Genomic DNA, 18405 nt, shown 5'->3' on the forward strand with positions numbered 1-18405 from the left:
AAAGCACAAATACAGACGCTTCCCTTAGATGCCCCCAGAGCAGAGCCTTCGGTCCCCAGATGGTGATTTGAAACTACTTTCTTAAGGAATCAGTGCCCGTTTGTGTCACTACACCTGTAACTCGGGCCATGGGGAGGCGAGCTGCCCTCCTCCCGAAGGGCACCTGTCAGCAGGGATCGTGTGTTTGGTCAGCTCTCCAGAGATGCTGGGCTCTGCCCGCAGGGGGAAGGGAGCTCAGGGCGGATGCCATAGAGATATGGATATTTAGCTCCAGGTGGAATTTATGGAGGTGTCATCAAATTCCCAGGTGGCTTCGGGCACGCAGATACCACCCCCTACCTCATAGGAGAGGAGAAGGCCGGGGAAGCACCCTCCCCCTCTTTCGCTGCAGAGCACAGCTGGAGGTGCATCCCCCTCCCTCTGGGCGGTCCCCTGGCCCACTCATGCCGGGTGTTTCTCTGTGTGGTGCGGCCCACACTTGTGCACGGATGTGTGTTTTCTCTGCCACTGTTAAATGAATCCTGTTCCTATTTGTGCACCTTATAAATGTCTGCACTTAGAAATTTTATCTTTGTGTGAGACAGGGTCCTGGACTAAAAGGAATAAGCCCATGCCCGCATCAACTCCACTGTGTATAACTTCAAAATTACATCATAGACACCAAAAAAAAAAAGAAGAAGAAGAAGAAGAAATCTGCTAAGAGCATTCTCACAGTGCCTAGCGCCCCAAAAGCCCTCAATAATACACACGCTGAATGAGCGAATGAATAAATGAATCGCAGCTCTCCTTCAAAAATAAAAATGACGTTAAGAGCCATTTTCTACAGTTTTCCTTTCAAGCGATCCAAAATGAAATGAACAAGCCGGATGCGTCCCAGGAATTCCAATAACGGTTTAGACCCAATCTGTGCTCTAACTCTGTGCTGTCCAATATGGCAGCGACTGGTCACACGGATCCCCCCAGCACTTGGAGTGTGGCTGCTCAGACCGAAGTGCACGGCAAGCAGGAAATACACAACAGATTTGGGATACCCAAAAAAGAAAAGAATGTAAAATATAAAATTAGCACTTTTTTTTTTTGCTTTGCATACATGTTGAAAGTGTAATATTTTGGATTAAATAAGATGTTACTAAAAATTCCACCTATCCTTTTTGCCTGTTTAATGCCACCCTTAGAAAATATGCGATTGCATGCGGCTTGCATCTGTATTTCTAGTGGACATGCCCGGGGCTGCTCCAAGCGTGTTCCATTTTAGCACTAGGAGGGCCACGGAAGAGTTCAGAATTCTACAGATTTCCACCGAGTGCAAGGAGCAACCCACTCATCCGTTCACTCAAGGACACTTGGACTTCACGTTTTCACACTTATAGGAAAATAAAGGGATTTCACGTGCACACTCCCGACTGTGATGGCAGGTACCCAGGCACACACCCACGTCGGCTTCTGCTTTCTCCTGCAGTTTCCAAAGAAAATGTCTTCGCTCCTGTCCACCTGTGCAAGCCACATTCGGTAAATGTGCTTCAGTGGAAATCGTGAGGAGGTTTTTTTTTTTTTTTTTCCCTTTCCAAACACGGGAGGGGAAGAGCTCTGGGCGGACACCGCACCCTGCATCCTCGCAGGCCACACCACCTTCTGCTGCCCCGTCTATCCGAGGACCCTCCAGCCCCCAGGTGTGGCTCCGCGCCCTGCGGCTGCCTGCACCCTGCCTCGGCCTACACAGCAGACACTCATCTGCTCAAGGACTGGGCCACTCTGAACCTCAGAACTTATCAGGCAGGAACACAAATGCCGCAGGGACCCCCACCCCCATCACACGGAAGGGAGACACAGGCCCCCTCCTCTACAGCCCAGGGCCCTAAGGAAGGGGGGAGAAAGGCCCCCCGGAAGGCAAGGGTGGCGCCGCCTGGTGGTAACCGATTCTGAGGGCGGACGTGGTGGCTGTCACAACCCACAACGGAGTTCTGAGTTCACAGAGGGTGTGAGGGCCCTGTGAGGGCCCCGTGAGGGCAGAGTCTCTCCTGCACCAGCCCCTCCTAGACAAAGCCCAGCTTCTCAGCATCCGTGTCCGTCTCTGCATCGTCCAGGGCCAGGGAGAGCCCTGCCAAGCTGGCCTAGCTGCAGCCCCCATCCCAGTACCTCATCTGTTGCCTTCCCCCAGGGATCTCTGATCACTCTGGCCTGCCTCTGGCTAGAGTCCTGTTCCTCTGGTTTAACCAGAGGTCCCTCCGCCCCTGCTGCAAACTTCTACCTCCTGACTGCGCCCTGGTCCTTGGCTGTCTACACATTCCCATTTTTCCTTATTGTATCTGGAGTTGAGCCAAGCGCCTGTTTCCTACTGCACAAGCCCACGGCCCTTGTGCCCAGAGCATGGTCTCTCCTAATACTGTCAGCCTCACTGTCTTCGCACTGGTCAGCAACCATTTTTCCCTTTAACAGTGACAGGCAGGGGACAATGGGGACACTGGGAGGGTGTGCTTCAGCAGGTAGATCTTGCTTAAATCCCTAATCTCCACTGTGGCCTCAAGATGTGCATCTGCGTTAGGAGGCAGGATGTGGCCTGATTCCCTCGTCAGTTAACAGTCAAGCTGGTTCAGTCATCCTGGAGGGCCTGGGTTCCAGTCTCCCCTTCGACCTGACTCCAGCTTCCTGCTAATGCACACCCTGGGAGGCAGTGGTGACGGCTCAAGTACTTGGGTCCCTGCCACGCATGTGGGATATCCGGATCGCTCATGGCTCCAGGCTTCAGCCTTGTCCAGCCCTGGCTGTTGCTGGCAATCTGGGAACGAATCAGCAGGTTGGAATTCTTACTCTTTTGTCTGCCTCCTAAATAAATAAATAAAAATTAAAAATATCAACAGAAGCAGGCTGTCCTGGAGCCCCTGGGGCTGCGGTCCTGTTCCTAAGTCACCTCTGACGCTCAGCGCACGCGGTGCCAAGTACCCAGAGCACCACTGCCTTCTGGGGCTCCTCCCCACGCCTTCCGTGGTCCGTTCCCTCCATCCTCATCCTCACTGAGTGCTTTGGTTCCTTTTATTCCTGCTACCTCCCCACTTGTACCAGGAAAACACCGCCCACTCACACAGCACAAAGAGCCCGCCCACTCCTGACGAGCCGCCTGCAAGGAGAAGTTTCGCCTCCTCTCTGCCTCATGCCCAGCTGGTCCAGGGCCTGTTCCGCGCTGCATGGGCTCTGGGAGGAGTGCCCGGTCTCTGGCTTCCCTCTACGACCTTGCTGGCTGACCGACTCGTTCTCTCGCGCGTCTCCCCATCTTGCTTCATCCTCGCGAACACCCCGGTGACGGTACTAACGACAGTGGTGTCCAGTGAGTCATCTCTAGCTCTCGCTTGTTCTGCAGTGCCCACAGTTTACTTGTTGAATAGCCATGGCTGTGCGTGCGGCTCTATTCTAAACTGGACAGAACACGTCATTCCTTCCGTGGAAGCAGCTGGACCAGCTAAATAGTCTGAAGCATCAGGGTTCCTCATGTTCACAGTCAAGTGCAGGAACCACAGAATCACACATGCCTGCGGTTTGTCTGCGTTGCAGACCCTGAAACTCAGGCCCAGAAACCTCAGTGCATTTTTCAGACTCACAGAGTAAGGAGAAGTGCTGGGAATAGGGCCCAGAGACGCTGTGCTCAGGGCCCGGCTCCCCCCGGCATCAGGTCGGGGTGGGTGCAGTACTGCACAGTGGCTGGAGCCCAGGGATGAGCTCAGATGACCTGCCCTGGACTCCCAGTGCTGGCCAGTGGCCCATTATGGCAGATCACTGTTCTGAGACTGGCTTCCTCGAGCATGAAATAGGAACATCAGTAATGCCTAAACATCACGGATTATTAAACGAGATAAACATGGAGAGAGCACGCTGCCTGTGCAAGGAAAGCCCTGGATGCAAACAGCTGCTACCAGGCCCCTGCCTGCTCCTCGTGGCCCAGTAAGCCACAGGAGAAGCACAGCGGGTATGCTACTCCCTGTGCCCGGGTCAATGCTGCCACTGGTGCAGGGGAGAGACGGGCCGAGAGCGAATTAGGGGGCTTCGTTACAGCTCCGGCAAGAGCAGGGGAGAGACGATGGGCAAGGCAGAAAGGGATCTCTGAGCAGGTGTAACTCAGTTCTGAACTGAGCCTGTCATCGGTGCAGCGAGATCTGGCTCCTCAGTCTCAGGCAGAATCTGAAGCTCTGAAGTCTTAGGCTAAGAGCTGATGGATGAAGGATAGAGACATGAGTAATCAGGGCTGCTGGGAGCTGAGCCTGCTGGGAGGTCTCTGTGCCCCTGGGGGCACTGCTGGGCCTGGCTCTGGCTCACCTCCAGATCACGCCTCTGCACTCTCAGCCAACAGCCAGCCTCCACCAGTCGCTAGGCTCAGGGGGCCGCCCGGACCTGAACGACGGCTCCCCAGACCGTGAGCCAGACAGCTCTTCCCTCCTCCGGAGGCTCCTCTTGGTATTTCTGATGAAGACGGGGCTCTGGGCCCACGTGAGTGCTGAAATGCTCGCGTGAGCACCACAGGATCAGGGACACCAGGGCAAATGTGGTGATTTGGGAAGTGACAGGATTCAGGGGAAGGCACCTTCAAGTGGTCACGGTAGCCAGCTAGGGGCTTGCCATTTTGACCCTGCCCGTTTTGTGTCTGTGTGGGGAGGGTGTGAGCACACGTACGTGCACATGGAATTCCAAAAGTAGGGACAGTACAGAGTGACTGCAGAGTATGGGAGATTTAACACAGATTGACCACAGCCAGTGAGTGAGTAGCCAGCAGACTACTTAATAGGGACCAAAAAAAAAAAGAACCATTTAAATGTAAATGTAAAGCTATTTTATGGTAAACATTACCAACAGAAATAACCAATATAAAATGAAGCTACAATGACTTATAAAACCTCCAAAGCAAAACATTTCATGTGATAAAAAATTAAGCTACCAAGAAAATTTATCTTAGTAGAAATAATAGTTCTATAAGAAAACCTGTAGGGAGCTGGTGCTGTGGCATAGTAGGTAAAGCCGCCGCCTCCAGTACTAGCATCCCATATGGGCACCGGTCCGAGTCCCAGCTGCTGCACTTCTGATCCAGCTCTCTGCTATGGCCTGAGAAAGCAGTAGGAGATGGCTTAAGTCCTTGGGCCCTTGCACCTGATGGGAGACCTGGAAGAAGCTCCTGGCTCCTGGCTTCAGATTGGTGCAGCTCCAGCCATTGCAGCCATCTGGGGAGTGAACCAGTGGATGGAAAACCTCCCTCCCCTCTCTCTCTGCCTCTGCCTCTCTGTAACCCTGCTTTTCAAATAAATAAATAAATCTTAAAAAAAAGAAATTAAGTATTTATACGTGAGTATAATTCACACAGCATATCAGGCACTCATTATAAACATAAAATTCAATGACTTTTAGTGAACTGGTCGCATTGTGCAACCATCACCATGATCTAATTTTAGACCATGTCCATTGCTCCAACAAATTCCACGTCCTGGGCAGTCAGCCTGGACTCCTCCCCCCAGGCAACCACTGATCCGCTTCTGTCTCTACAGATCCGTCCTCCCTGGACAGTTCATATAGATGCGGTCACACAGGCTTTTGCCTCTGGCTTCTCCCGCTCAGCACGCTGTTAAGTTTCACCCACGGTGAGGCAGGTGCCTGTGTGCCTGCTGTGGCCACAGCACCCACAGGCCACCACTTCCTCCTTTGGTGGGTGCCTGGTTGCTTCCAGGCTTAGCACGCCCTGCATAGTCATGCACAGGGCCACTGACACATGTGTGCATTTCTCTCAGACATACACGGAGGAGAGGAATCGCTGTGTCACGCGGAACTGAAGCCACAAGGGACTTCAGGGGCTCATGAACACCGGCATTAAAAGGTACGTTCATTCCAGTGCAAAAATCCAGTGAAATCCATGCACAGTTTCTTCATCATATACATTTCCCACGACCTGTTGGAAGATCCCTCCTGTCTTTAACAGTCAGGAGTTCTGGAGAACTGTTTGCCAGGGCGGCTGCACCACGCCCACCAGAAGGTCTTTCCCACTGGAGTCATCCTGGCGGGGCTGAACGGTTCTCTAGTGACTGAGGATGACTGCCTACTGGCCACTCACGTATGGCTTTGGTTCCTCCCTCCCTCTCTCATTCTCTCCCCGCCCCCAAGTCCCACTGACTTTTTTCTATTGTTTATTGTATTCTCTACCATTGATTTCCTCTCGTAACTTTATTGTTTCCTGGCTGCCGCTTGCTCTGAGTTTCACTGTGCTTCTTCCTTGAGATTCGTAAGGAAGCCCAGCTCCTGGGCTTGTCTCTGTGCCCCGCGTGGGTTCCAGCAGCCGCCTCGGCGAGGCAAGGGTGGGCTCTCCTGGCTTGCCCTGTGCCGGCGGGACCTCACCTGCAGAATTCGGGCCAGAGACGGAGCAGACCAGGCTAGGACGCCACAGACTCCCACACTGCCACCTGGCTCACCACCATTGGCCGGGAATAGCCGCTCCTCCAGGCCGAACGCCGGAGCCGGGAGGCGGGAGGCATTGTTTCCGACAGGTGTGGGCGCGTACCCGCAGCTCCCGGCGGCGGAAGTCACAGGATCTTCCTCCCTGCCTCACGGAAGCCTGGGCAGCCCTGCTCTTCCCCAGTGGAGCGTCAGCCTTTGGTCCTCACGGCCTGTGCCTCTGGGGCTGTGGGACACGGCCAGCGTCAAAATACTGAATTTGAGATGCCGGTGCTGTGGCCTAGTGGCAAAACGCTGCCCGGGTCATGTGGACTTTGCCCACACTCCCGCTGACAGGTGGGGTCTGGGGTTGGCTGCAGCAGGAACCACGGCTCCCCCGGGTGGGGGCTGGGCTCGACCCCGAGGCCATGCAGCCGCTCCACGTCCAGTTCTGTTCCTTGAAGGAAACTAGGCCTGAGCTCCCCCTCCATCCTCAGGGACACTGGAAAGACCTCGGGCTGAGGCCTGGAGCTGTGGGATCTGGGTCCCAGCTCTTCACTTCTTACCATTGAAGCCCCTCTTTGAACTTAGTTTCCTTATTTGCAAAGAGGGCATAATAATACAGTATTCCTCACGAAGTCGGTTGGCCGTGAAAGTCACTTGGCCATGAAAGCCACGGATGAGCTTTCTGAGAGGCTGAAGCGCTATCAAATGGCAGGCTGCAAACGTGGAATTAGCTTGCCTGCCTTGGAACCCCCGGCCACGGCGGCCATGGAAGGGACTGACTTCCCCGTCATGGCTTCTTCCTTGGTCCTTCCTTACTACCTCACATCACAAGAAGGCTGCGGAATGGCAGACACCACTAGGCACTCCCTCTACCCACTCCTTCCTGCTCCCCTCCCAGGTGGCAGGTGCAGGACGAAGGCCGACACTGACAAAGGACACAGCTTAGCTTCAGCACTTGGGGGGTGCTAGGAGCAGAGTGGCCTCCAGCGAGAGCCGCATCTGTGTCCGCTGTCGGGGGGTTGCACAGCGAGGCCTGAGGAGACCAGGGTGAACAGAGAGAGGAATGCGTTTTGGCTAAGGGCTTTTTCAGGCCAGCTGAGTCACCACAGCCCCTCAGCCTTTCCTGCCAAACCAAGCCCCAGGTTACCAAAGGCAGGCTTTTTCCGAGCATTTGAGGGCACGAGAGAGCTGTCTTTTCAATAATGGTAACGACAAACGACTTTAAAGCTTGGGGTCCGAGGGATTGGGCTGTGTTTTCGCATCTTCAGAATGCCTGGGGCCTTCACAGCACAGGGGCACGGCCCTCCACCTCAGTGTGTCACAGTCACGCCCAGCGGGTCTGCCTGAAGCAAGGAGGCTGCCCCACGAGCCAGGGTCTGAGACGCAGCCTGACCTGGGCTTTTGCGGGAAACCAGATAAGCGCCAGTGGCTGGAAGGGAACTAGAGAACAGAGCTGTCTCCAGGGAGGTTCCTTACGTGAGCAGAACTGGACGTGTGTGTTTCAAAGAAGCATCTGGAAACCCTGCCCCCTGGCGTGCCCTCTGGCATGGGCGGGCAGCCCCCCTCGCACCCCCGCCTTCCAGCCTTACCTCGACCCTCGCACCCCACCGCCTTCCTATCCAGGTCACCCTGCTGGGGGCTCCTCCTTCCCGGTCACTGTCCGCGCGGGCAGGCCCGAGGTGTTACCTATTTGCCGTTCCAGGTCGGCGGCCTCGTCGGGCGTGGCTCGCGGGAGGACTCCGGGGTCACTGAAGCTGGTGCGTAGCAGGGTCCCCATCACAAAGAAGAACAGGACGCCACCGACCGCGGGGATGGCGGGGGTGATGTTGACCGCCAGGAACGGGCAGCTGCAGGCACGAGGGGGACAGAAAGGAGACGCCTGTTAGGAAGCAGACGACGTGCTGGGCTCCCGATGCCAACTGCGCACCGGGAGGAGCAAGGTTGGTGTCCACAGAACACCCTTCTGGGGTGAGCACGCACAGGTTGGGGGCCCACGGTCCTCCCTGTGCACGGGTCAACTCTCTCCACCAGCCGCACAGCCCAGGCCCTCTGTGGCTGAGGATGGAAGTGACACCCCCCACCCCCACCCCACCCGCTGTGGAATCCCAGAATCCCACAGCACCAGAAGACGACACCAAGTTAGAAGGAGCTTCACCAGACCCTGCCTTTTGAACTGGGCTCCCACAAATCAGGGATCTCAGACGGCCCGGGACGCTAAAGACGGTAAATGCCCTTTCTAAAGGGAAGGACCCGTTTTTCTGTATTTTAGAGGTCATCGATGCACGCGAGGTGAGTGGAAATGCTGAGGAGACGAGGCTGCAGGCAGCTTCTGAAGAGGCAGTTGGAATCAGATAATCTCAGGCTTTCGCGGGAGGCACTGAGCCACCAGTTGGCGGGCCTGGTCCAGCTCTAAACGCCAGGCACACCTCTTCCCTGCCTGCCGAGCTGACGCACTGGGCCTGGTCCTCGGTTCCCAGAGGCGAGAATGAGCTCAGTGCCTGTGGCCACGTGAAGGATGCCACGTGCAGTGACCACACTAAATAACTTCTGGGCGGCGGGGAGTGCCGTGAGGGCCCTGGGAGGACGACATCTAGAACGAGAGCACTGCTGGACCCTCAGCCTTGTCAGAGACACTCTTCCCGATGCTCCAGACGGAACATGGAGTGGACAGAGGGCATCTGAAAGCCGGCATCCCACACGGGTGCTGGTTTGCATCTCGGCTGCTCTGCTTCTGATCCAGCTCCCTGCTAATGTGCCTTGGAAAGCAGCGGATGATGGCCCAGGAACTTGGGTCCCCGCCAACCACATGAGAGACCTGGATGGGGTTTCTGATCCCTGGCTTCAGCCAGGACCAGCCCCAGCCGTTGCAGCTATTTGGGGAATGAACCAGCAGGGAAGAGGGACGGATGGCCCTTCCTGACACGGGCAGATGCGCGGGCCTTAGTGCTGGGAGTTCCTGAGGGCGGCACCTGCTACTGTGAGGGCTCTCCGGGGGGGAGGCAAGGGGAGGCTGCCAGGAGTCAGGACCTGGTGGGTGGCAGGCTGCTGGCCCCCAGCTGAGCTCAGAGAGAGCAGGGTCTGTGCACCGGTCCGGGAGAGGCCCACACATGAGGACGGCAACTGCCTGGGCAGTTACCGTGGACTGAGGACTGCAGGCTCTGAACTCTTTGCTCCCAGAAGCCCAGAGACACCCCCACAACGTTATGCAGGTGACTAGCCAGGGTTTCCTGCCAGCCGTGTGGACCGTGGTCTCCAGGACAATCGCCTGATTCAGAGACACGAGAACCTGACATTTCTAACAACCTTCACATTTCTAACAACCTTCACCTCTCTCACACCAACTCCCTTGCAGAAACAGGACAAGGCAAACCACAAAGAGGCTGCGTGGCACTCTGGCTGGATGAGTCACGGGATGTCACAAGAAACTGCTGGTTGTCATACCCTCCCCAAATGCCAGATGCAAGAGCCTTTTAAGATCCCAGGAGTGGCCGGCGCCGCGGCTCACTAGGCTAATCCTCCGCCTAGCGGCGCCGGCACACCGGGTTCTAGTCCCGGTCGGGGCGCCGGATTCTGTCCCGGTTGCCCCTCTTCCAGGCCAGCCCTCTGCTGTGGCCCGGGAGTGCAGTGGAGGATGGCCCAGGTGCTTGGGCCCTGCACCCCATGGGAGACCAGGAAAAGCACCTGGCTCCTGGCTCCTGCCATCGGATCAGCGCGGTGCGCCGGCCGCAGCGCGCCGGCCACGGCGGCCATTGGAGGGTGAACCAATGGCAAAAGGAAGACCTTTCTCTCTGTCTCTCTCTCTCACTGTCCACTCTGCCTGTCAAAAAAAAAAAAAAAAAAAAAAAAAAAAAAAAAAAAAAAGATCCCAGGAGTCCCACAGACTAGCACATTTAGCGAGGAGAGCGAGGAGAGCACAGAGCATTGCTGTGGTAGAAAGCATCACAAGGAAGTCCGACCTAGAGGAGCCTTGCTTCGGTTTGAATGCCAAGTTCAGGTGTGGGAAACTTCAATCTCCAATGTCACAGAATGGAGGGGCAGAACTTTGATAGCTCTCACAGAGGGGAGTGGGTTCGTTATCGCCACAGTGGGTGTGCTTTGAGAGAGAGCTTGTCCCCCCTCTCACCGTCCACTGTGGGACGCTATAGCACAGAGGCCAGATGTGGACCCCTTGGCCTTGGCCTCTCCCGCCCCCAGAAGTGTAAGAAATAAGTCTCTGTTCTTTATAAACTGCCTGGAGGTGGGCATTGCGGTGCAGCGGGTTACGCCTCTACTGGGAACACCCACGTCCCGCACTGCAGTGCAGGTTTGAGTACTGGCTACTCCTCACTTCCACTCCAGCTTCCTGCTAATGCGCCTGGGAGGCAGCAGATGATGGGCCAAGGACTTGGATCCTTGCCATGCACACGGGAGACCCAGCTGGAGTTCCAGGTTCCTGGTTTTGGTGTGGCCCAGCCCCGGTTGTTATAGGCATTTGAGGCATGAACCAGTGGATGAAAGCTCGCGTGCGCGCTCTCTCTCTCTCACTCTGCCTTTCACATAAATAAAGAAATAAACCTTTTTTAAAAAATTACCCAGTGTCAGATATTATTATAGCAGCACAAAATGGACTAAGATACCCTGTTTATGAAAGCATTCACTTCTATCATGGAAATTAATCCAATTACTGAGTCTATTATGGAATTTAATCCAGTTGATACTGCTGGGTGTACAGGGGAACCATAGCTTTTCCTGGGGTGATATTCAGGAAAATACGAAAATAATTAATACTCTTTAATGGGCTTCCAGCTTTTCTTCAAATTTGGGTTTTGTGATTGCTAAGTACTGAAAAGCTTCAGTTAATCAACAGTCACAAGGCTGGGGAGACCACCACTGGGCCAACAGAACCGGGCTTGTGCGGCCGGACCTGCAAGGGGAAGATTCCTGCATTCCAGCGCCACTCATCCTGGCAGGAAGGGGGACGGTTTGGAAAGGCAGCCCTGGTCTGCAGCCTGGGCCTAGGCTCTCGCCTGGCGTGGAACCTGCATTTCAGCGTGAGCCATGGAGGGAATACGGGCGTCCTCGGGAAGTGACCATTTCCTTCAGAGATTTAACATGACTGATGACCACAGCCTCCTTCACACACAAATGGTACGTGCTATGCCTGCATCTCGGCTCCGGGACCTGAGCTGCGGAGGGGGTCCAGTGAGGCGAAGGGGGCACTCAGGGACGGGCTGGGGACCACACGCCGTCCCTGCGAGTCTGTGTTTAAACCTGGACAGAACTGGCGGCAGCCTGGGGTCAACACCAAAGAACTCAAACACTAGTGAGCAAACCAGGAACAAGTGGAGTGGCCAAGGTGACATTACCCCTGCTGCTTTTCTTGTCACATTAAAAGCAACTTTACATTGTGCTAAGCCTTGGAATGTGCTAGGGCACCACAATGAGAAATAAACACCACGTTAAATCAGAACAGAGTAGCAAACTGATTCAAGGTGAAATTCCCTGAGGGTGCTGATGCCACTGTGGTTCTGAGACAGATCCCGTTCTTAGGAAACAGACACTGGAGTGTTTGGGAATAAAGAGCTACAATGTAGACACCTTACTGTCAAATAATTCAGATAAAAAATGGGATAAAATATTAACAGTAGCTGAATGTGAACAAAGGCTATTCCAGGGCTCCTTAAAAACAGTTTGTGGAATATGTGTAACATGGAAAAACTATGCATGGATTTCAACTGGTTTTTTTTTTTTTGGCACCAAAATAAACATCTTTTAATTCTATTTTTCTTTCTTTAAAAGAGATTTATATTATTTATTTGAAAGGCAGAGCTATATATGTAAAGGAAGAGACAAAAGGAGAGGGGAGGGAGGGAGAGAGAGCTATCCTTCATCTGCTGGTTCACTTTCCAAATGCAAAGGCCAGAGCTGGGCCAGGCTGAAGCCAGAAGCCTAGAACTCCATACAGATCTCCCAGTGGGTTTCAGGAGCCCCGGTACTTGGGCCATCTCCCACTGCTTTTCCCAGGCACATTAGCAGGAAGCTGGTTTAGAAGTGGAGCGGTCATAGCAATGGAGGATGGCCCAGGTGTTTGGGCCCCTATCACCCACAGGAGAGACTTGGATGAAGCTCCTGGCTCCTGGCTTCCAACAGGCCCAGTGCTGGAAGATTTCTCTCTCCCCTCCCCTCTATTTCTGTAACACTGACTCTCAAAATATATAAAAATAAATTTAAAAAAAGAAAAAGTGGAGCAGTCGGGACTTGAACTGGTACTCATATGGGATGCTGGCATCCTAGGCAGTAGCTCAACCTGCTGTGCCACAACACTGGCCCCGTGCTGAGGAGCAGAATGAAGGGGGTGGGGTGGGGGTGGGGGTGGGGGGCCGCCCGTCTTCCGGTTCATCCACAAATGTGCCCAGCAGCTGGACCTGGGCCTGGCTAACGCTGCGCAGCTAGCTGCTGAGCCACGCTCTTCCGTCTCCTGGCAAACGCGCTCCTGCCCCTGCAGCTCCTGCCGCGCCCCGATCCTGACAGCAAGGAGCCCGGAAGCCCCGGCATCACATTCAGCAGCAAACAGTCTCAGTGGAGTGAATGAATGTGTGTGCCTGTGTCACTGGCAGTTAACAGTGGACACGGCTGCCTGGAGGCCACACCAAGCCTCCTCCCCTTGCCTAGTGTACCAGCTGTAGAGCCTGCTTTTCCTGGCCACCACGGCCACCACCACCATGGCTGTCACACGGTTGCCACCACGGCCACCACCACAAGCTCTGGGTCCACCAGATGCTTAAAACAGACTCTTAGAAAAGCACATCCGTGAGGTCTTCAAAGGCGCCCCTGGACACTGGTGTCCCTGCTGGGCCTCCTTCGGGGGGCATTCTGCTCCCCACCTCCAGGCCGTCCTTCCAATCCCATCCCCTCAGGAACCCCGCTTGCTCGGCCATCTGCTCGGATGTGGGAACAGCTGGGTGAGCACGGCGCCGCTGCCCACCATGTCTCTGCTTCTGCCTCCTCACTCTGTCCCCCTGTGGCCGCCAGGCCTCCGCATGTGATGCCGCTCCAGCCCTTCCCAGCAAGTGGAGCTCAGGAGCCTTCTGTGGCGTCCAGAGCCCATCCTGTCAGTCTCCAGCACGCTTCTCCTCCTCTCTCGCTCCCCCTTGGCACAGGACTGAGCCACGGCCACCCCCGGCCTCTCAGGCCCCGCATCTCCCATCTCCCACACTGGCGCTGCCCAGCACTCGACACCAGCTCATGCTGCTTCCTGTGTAGTCTTTGTTAAATGTGGCTTTGTCCTCTGAACCCCAATTCATCTATGCGGCCCTCCCATGGCACTGGGGGCCGTTAGTGGGCGCGCCCGGCCTCAAGGGTGAGGCTTGGCCCTGTTCCTTGTGCTGTCCATCAGTGCACCCAGCCCAGAGCCTCCTACTGGGCAGGTGTGGGGGGAGCGGAGGGATGGAACCAGCCACTCCCTCAACCCCAAGCAGAGAGCGCACATCAAACCAACTCCTGCAACGGTACCTGGAGCCTCTGGGTGAGGCTCCCGTGGGCTGCAACCCCGTGCGGTGCCAGGTGCCCTGTGACAGTGCACAGTGGCACCCTCCACAGCCTCTAAACCAACGATGCGATCTGAGCCCTGGCGACACCTGCACACGGCTGCTCAGACACAGCAGCCCTTGCGGTGAGAAAAGTCATCAAGTGGCCGCTGCCCGTGGCCGTGAACACAGACCGGACACCTCCCCGCTGACTCATCGGGAGAAGCAGCTCGGCAGCTCCTGCCCCCGGGCCTGGGCATTTGGCAGCCACTGTGGATGGGACCCGGGTTCTGCGTGCCATCTGCAACCAGGAAGACTCTAGCCCTGCGGGGCCTGGGTTTGGGACAAGACGACGATGCGGCTGCCAGAGACATAAACACCACGTGGCGTCCTATTTCTGTCTCAAGGACTATGAGCTGCACACAGCTCCGAGGACCAGCGTCACAGTCTCCGGTGGGCTCGTCAGAGAGAAAACAAGCATCTGAAGGCACGCGTGGTCATGCAGAGAAGGAAGAAGCTCATTTAGCGGCAGACAAAACAAACGCTGAACTGATGTGAAGGCTTTGCACAGCTCTGGCTTCAGCCACGGACACACGTGTCCACGGGGGCCCTGGACGGGGACACGTGCGTGTCCTCGGGGGCCCTGGACAGGGACACGCGTGTGTCAGGGAAACCAAGAATTTGCAGGTGATCATCGGAGGACACACTGCCAAAAGGAGACGGACTTTTTTTTTAGTTCCATCACCAATCTTCTCCAATCTTTTGGAAAAATTCTTTGGGTGTGTTTTGATGTTTATACAGGAAGAGTGGAACTACTTTTCTGCTTCAACATTATCTCAGGCCATGTGATGTATTTTATCGTTAAGGATATATGTAGATATAAAGTTATTTTGCCATTAAGCAGTCCCAGAATCAACACTGTCACAATTCTACACTCACATACAGACTGGCTTGCAAGGTTAGAATAGAGCCGGTCGCTTGAGACTAACCTAACTCCTCCAATACTTCAGATGGAAAACCTGGATTTCATTATTGGGCAGCTGGGTCTCTTTCTTTTTCCAGTGGATATTCTCTGGGAGAAAACAACCTTACTTAAAAACTAAACACCACAGCAGTATCAACAAGATGTAGCTGAGACATATAAAAACCTGGCAGCCTTTTGAGAAGTGGAGAACCTTTCTCTGTACCAAAATGATTCAAGCCATCTTTTGTGTATTTACGCATTTGTCTGCAAAGGGATTCATGTACAGGAGAGTTCCTGCCAACAGCAGCTCGGGACTCTCAGAGGGACTGCAGTTGGCAGCCGCGCTCTGTGCCAGGGCGGAGGAAGCACAAAGGTGGGTGCACCTGCTCTTCAGGCATGTAAATGAGCCCACATCTGTCATTACGCCGCAGGAGGGAGTGGCCTGGCTGTATCACGCAGTACCCTGCCTAGGCTTCTACGTTACCCTGCGTGGGCTTCTACGTTACTCTGCGTGGGCTTCAATGTTTCAGAAACCACAAAATAACCCATTATTTTAAATTTCACATTCCTGACTGCGATGCATTTCAACAATAAGTAGTTAAGGCAAATGATCATAAAATAATCTGAGCCAATGACTCACACGCCTGAAATAATAACAGAGCGGCACCATGAGAAACGGAGGTCATAATAAAAATTATTTTTCCTTTTCATAGGAATCACTGTAAAACAAATATAGTTTTGATTGACAACGCATGGACATTCATTTTACAATTTGTTGCTAATCCCATACTTGGAAATAAATCCACCACTACAAGGCAAAGATAAGCACATCACTTGGAGACAAACAGAGAAGAAAGTGGATTAAGAAACAGTATCCGCTCACATTGTCCGGGAAACAAACAAATGATTCCAGACAACTCGCCAGAATGACCATCCCCTGCTGACACCCAGCGCAGCCCAGTCTGCTTGGAAGGTCCCAGAACTGCAGGGGAAACAGAGGAAAGCCCCCGCCCAGGGAGCAGGGTGGGCAGGGCTTGGGCACCCATCCGCATACTACCTCCTTAGGGCCGACAGCCTCATCTTAACAATTTTATCTATTTTCATTTAATCTGAAAGGCACAGAGAGAGAGAGAGAGAGAGAGAGAGAGAGAATCGTCCCTCTCCTGGTTCACTCCTCACATTCCTGCAACAGCCAGGGCTGGGCCAGGCCAACGGCAAGAGTCTAGAACTCCATCGGAGTCCCCCACGTAGGAGGCAGGGACCCAACCAAGTACTAGAGCCTGGTGCCTCCAGGGTGCTCTTAGCAGGAAGCTGGGGAAGGGAAGCAGAGGCAGGCTGGAACCAGGCACGCGGGTTGGGGCTGCTCAAGGGGGTGTCTTAACCGCTGCTGTCTTACGTGAGAGCTGTAGCTCCCCGGCCTCCTCTCGGGGGAGGAGGAAGGTGACGGAGAGGGAAGTTGCTAAGGGGTCTGGTTTCTCCCCCCAGGCCTCGCCAACTGAATGCAGAGGTAAAAGTCTTGCCTTAAGCCCCTGGCGCTCCTATGTGAAGAGAGAGAGTTCCGAGACTCATGGGTTCAGGGAGGCTCCCCCGAGCCAGGGGGTGGCACCCCGTGCAAGGGTGCAGAACAGAACGCATGTCATTATTTTTAACTCAGGGCCTCCCAGACCACCCAGATAGATCTACTTATAGACACAGAACCAGGGGCTCCGGAGCATAAAAATACAGTCTTCAAATCATAGTCATTGCACACAGCCTGATTCGGCCATCTGCGGTTCAGAATGTGCAAGGCTTGTTAGCAAGAACTGTGGTGCTACAAAGCTTAAACCTCCAGGAAGCCAGAGGCCTCAGGGCAGCGTGCGGATCGCACAAGGCATGCCAGCATTCTCTACCCCTCAGATGGCTCTCTCACGGCCTGCGGGATTGCACAGGCATGGCAACCACACAGCCCAGGTTTCCCATGGCAGTCCTGTCTAAAAGGACCATTTTGTCACTTCTCAGGCGGTGGGGAACCAGTTGGCCATGGTAACTCCATCATCTATCTGCTTTCATTACATCCTGGACCATCAGGAGTGGGTAGGGCAGGTCCTTCTGGAAAGTTCTCCACCTTGGGGCAAACACACAGAGCGGCCAGAGTAGAGATGCAGGGTCGGCTGTGGCCCAGGACAGACACCTGCGGTCTGGCTGTTTCCGTCCTCTCTACACGTGGGAGGTGTCCACTCCTCCACTCCCATGTCAGAGACTCCGTACAGAGAAGTCTGAGCAGGCCTGGAGCTCTGCCCGCGATTCTGTATTTCACCGACTGTGAGGCACCCAGGTCTGCAGCTGTGTCTTTAAGGGAGAATCTACCAAATAAGACACTGCTCTCAACATCTGGAACTCTGATTTTAGAAAAATTCGACTTATCTTTTAATTCCATCTTCCATGAGGTTTTGAGGCCTCCTCAATCGTATCAACAGAGCTATTTTAGACTTGTTTAGGCATCAATTAGAAAACATGCTGTCACTCCTGTGCATTTAAAAACATGCTTGAGAGGGATCAGTCCCCCCACAAGGTCTCCGTGCTCAGGGCCTGACTTCTCTGTACCACGTGCTGGTCCCAAGGTGTCAGTGTCCCCACGCCATCCTCCCTTGTCCCCAGGCCCGCCAGGCAGGGAAGTCCCTGCGCCCCACAGCGTCACCTACTCGGCACGAAGGCTCGGGTGCTCCCGGAGGCCACCAAGTCCTCTGGCTCCCGTCACCTCCTTGGCCTCATCTTCTGCTTTAACCCACACCCTGTTCCCTCTGACCGACTCCCATGGTTCTCGGCAGCTGCCATGCTTTAGCCCAGGCCGCTCCCTCCACCTGGAATGCCCCTCCCTCGAGCCAGGAGCTCCTCCAAGCCTTCGCTCCACTTTCTCAGCGGCGCCTTCCCTGACTGCTCCATGTAAAACTGTCCGGCTGAAATCCGCAAACTGCAGCCCCTTTCACTCCCAGCCCCATGTTGGGCAGCACTGTTCTCACATCACTGCCTTGCTGATGCTCTGGCTTCCACACCAGGAATACACGTAATACGGTGAGTAGTTTGTCTGGTTCACAGTTGTAAACTTCAGTGCCTAGAATTCAGTCTAACACATAGTAGGTCTTCAGTAAATGTCTGATGAATGAGATGGAACAGTATCTGAAATCACACACACACACACACACACACACATTCAGGGGCTGACTGCAAGTTAAGCCATTGCTGGGGATGGCAGCATCCCATAATAGAGCTCTGATTTGAGTCCAGCTCCCAGCTACTGCACTTGGGCAATCAACAGAAGATGGCCCAAGTATTTGGGCCCCTGCCACCCATGTGGGAGACCCGGATGGAGCTCTAGGCTTTTGACTTTGGCCTGGCCCAGCCCCTGCTGTTATAGACAACTGGGGAATGAGCCAGCAGATGAAAGATTTCTTTGTTTCTCTATCTTTCTCTTATTCTGTCTTACAAATAATAAAATAAATCTTAAAAAGAAACCAACAGGATCTAAATGGAAGTTGAGATGATCCAATTTGT

The 18405-nt window shown here is 54.4% G+C and overlaps 1 protein-coding gene across 4 annotated transcripts in view; it reads right to left on the minus strand.

Annotated features, from left to right (window-relative positions):
• ZDHHC14 (zDHHC palmitoyltransferase 14) overlaps positions 1-18405 on the minus strand; it is a 261769-nt gene that overhangs the window by 90508 nt on the left and 152856 nt on the right. For all 4 annotated transcript variants that reach the window (XM_070073338.2, XM_002714972.6, XM_070073342.2 and 1 more), the window contains exon 2: positions 8092-8252. In XM_070073338.2, coding sequence (XP_069929439.2) covers positions 8092-8252 — 161 coding nt within the window. The remainder of the gene's footprint in view (positions 1-8091; positions 8253-18405) is intronic.

The sequence above is a fragment of the Oryctolagus cuniculus genome, chromosome 5 (assembly GCF_051225735.1).
Source record: "Oryctolagus cuniculus isolate XC-2025 breed Fujian yellow rabbit chromosome 5, ASM5122573v1, whole genome shotgun sequence".
Taxonomy (NCBI): Eukaryota; Metazoa; Chordata; class Mammalia; order Lagomorpha; family Leporidae; genus Oryctolagus; species Oryctolagus cuniculus.